Source organism: Austrofundulus limnaeus, unplaced genomic scaffold (genome assembly GCF_001266775.1).
Source record: "Austrofundulus limnaeus strain Quisiro unplaced genomic scaffold, Austrofundulus_limnaeus-1.0 Scaffold904, whole genome shotgun sequence".
NCBI classification, from domain to species: domain Eukaryota; kingdom Metazoa; phylum Chordata; class Actinopteri; order Cyprinodontiformes; family Rivulidae; genus Austrofundulus; species Austrofundulus limnaeus.
This window is the reverse complement of record NW_013953306.1, coordinates 103,213-104,488: the sequence shown is the minus strand read 5'-3', so window position 1 is coordinate 104,488 and position 1,276 is coordinate 103,213. Positions and strand designations below refer to the sequence as shown.

At 40.9% G+C, this 1,276-nt stretch overlaps 1 protein-coding gene across 1 annotated transcript in view; it reads right to left on the bottom strand.

The window, feature by feature from the left end:
* Positions 1-1,276, bottom strand: part of pelp1 (proline, glutamate and leucine rich protein 1) — a 29,152-nt gene that overhangs the window by 23,907 nt on the left and 3,969 nt on the right. The window contains exon 3 of the mRNA XM_014029441.1: positions 782-887. Coding sequence (XP_013884895.1) covers positions 782-887 — 106 coding nt within the window. The remainder of the gene's footprint in view (positions 1-781; positions 888-1,276) is intronic.

The window sequence follows — 1,276 nt, the reverse complement described above, 5'->3', positions numbered from 1 at the left end:
TACATATTTATTCCACTCAATTAATGTGTGATTTATTTATTTTCTATTATAAGTTTTATATCGTGATATACAGTATATCGTTACCACCACCCATCATAATGTATATCGTGATATGAATTTTTTGCCATATCGCACATTCCTATCCAACACTAAGTTGGCTGCTTSTGCTCTTTCAGGTCAGACGTGTTCAGACTGTCAGGAAGCTCCTCTGTTGTTTCCTCTGCCGGTCTCTGTTTAATGGTGGATGAAATAAAGAAAGTGGTGGTATTTTATTTACTTTGAGCAAGCAAACATCGTGCTCACAAGATAATTAATCCACCAGATAATTCAGAGGCGGTCTGTTTAGTGAGTTTTACTCCAGGAGCAGCAAGCTGTGAAGCTACGTTCAGACCGAGCTCTGCCTCTGTTTACTGAACCAGCGGCTGCTGACGTCATTACGCTCTTGTACGATGCTGCGTTCAGGACAAGCAAGGAAAATCTCCCACTCTTACACCAATACGGTCACAATGATGCTTTTAGGTACCGAAACATGGTACCGTTTGATGTTACTTGAATAGGTTCTCAGTAGTACTGACATAATTCAGTCGGTACTTAAAAAAGTATCGAATTTGGTACCCATCCCTAGCACTGGGTGGCATTTGGTGGTACTGGGTGGTGGACGATGCTTGGGTAACCTCCATGTGTAGAAAATTTTCCATCTTTGTTCTGCTTTGAGCCCTACAGGCACCAGCTCCCACGAGCCTGAGCAGGAAGCAGAAGGACAGATGTGTGAGCATCATACCTGTATAATCTGCTGCAGGGAGCGCAGCCAGGAAAGACAGTGTTGCTGGAACAGATCACTGGAGCTGTCTTTGACCAGCATGGAGAGCAGGCAGAGCCCCTCAGACCTACACAGAGACACACGCACAAAAAACAGTTTCCATCATTTAAAATCCTCTCATGGGAAGTTAAACAAACAACTATAGACTRAGCTCTAAACCAAAGCAGCTCATAAAAACATTTTATGTTCATCGTGGTAACTTGTTTTTTTGTCCTAATAGAAAGGCAGATCCCCAGAATGCATGTGAGTAAATAGATTGTCATTATAATATAAATCATTACAGAAGCTACAGATACTGTTTTCAGTTTGACCTTTAATTATTCCTCCTTCCAAAATTTACTAGGAATGTACAACTGTACTCCACTGTCACAGTACAGATCAGAGTCTTTGCATGTAATCAAATTGTATATATATATATATATATACACACTCACTGGCCACTTTATTAGGTACACC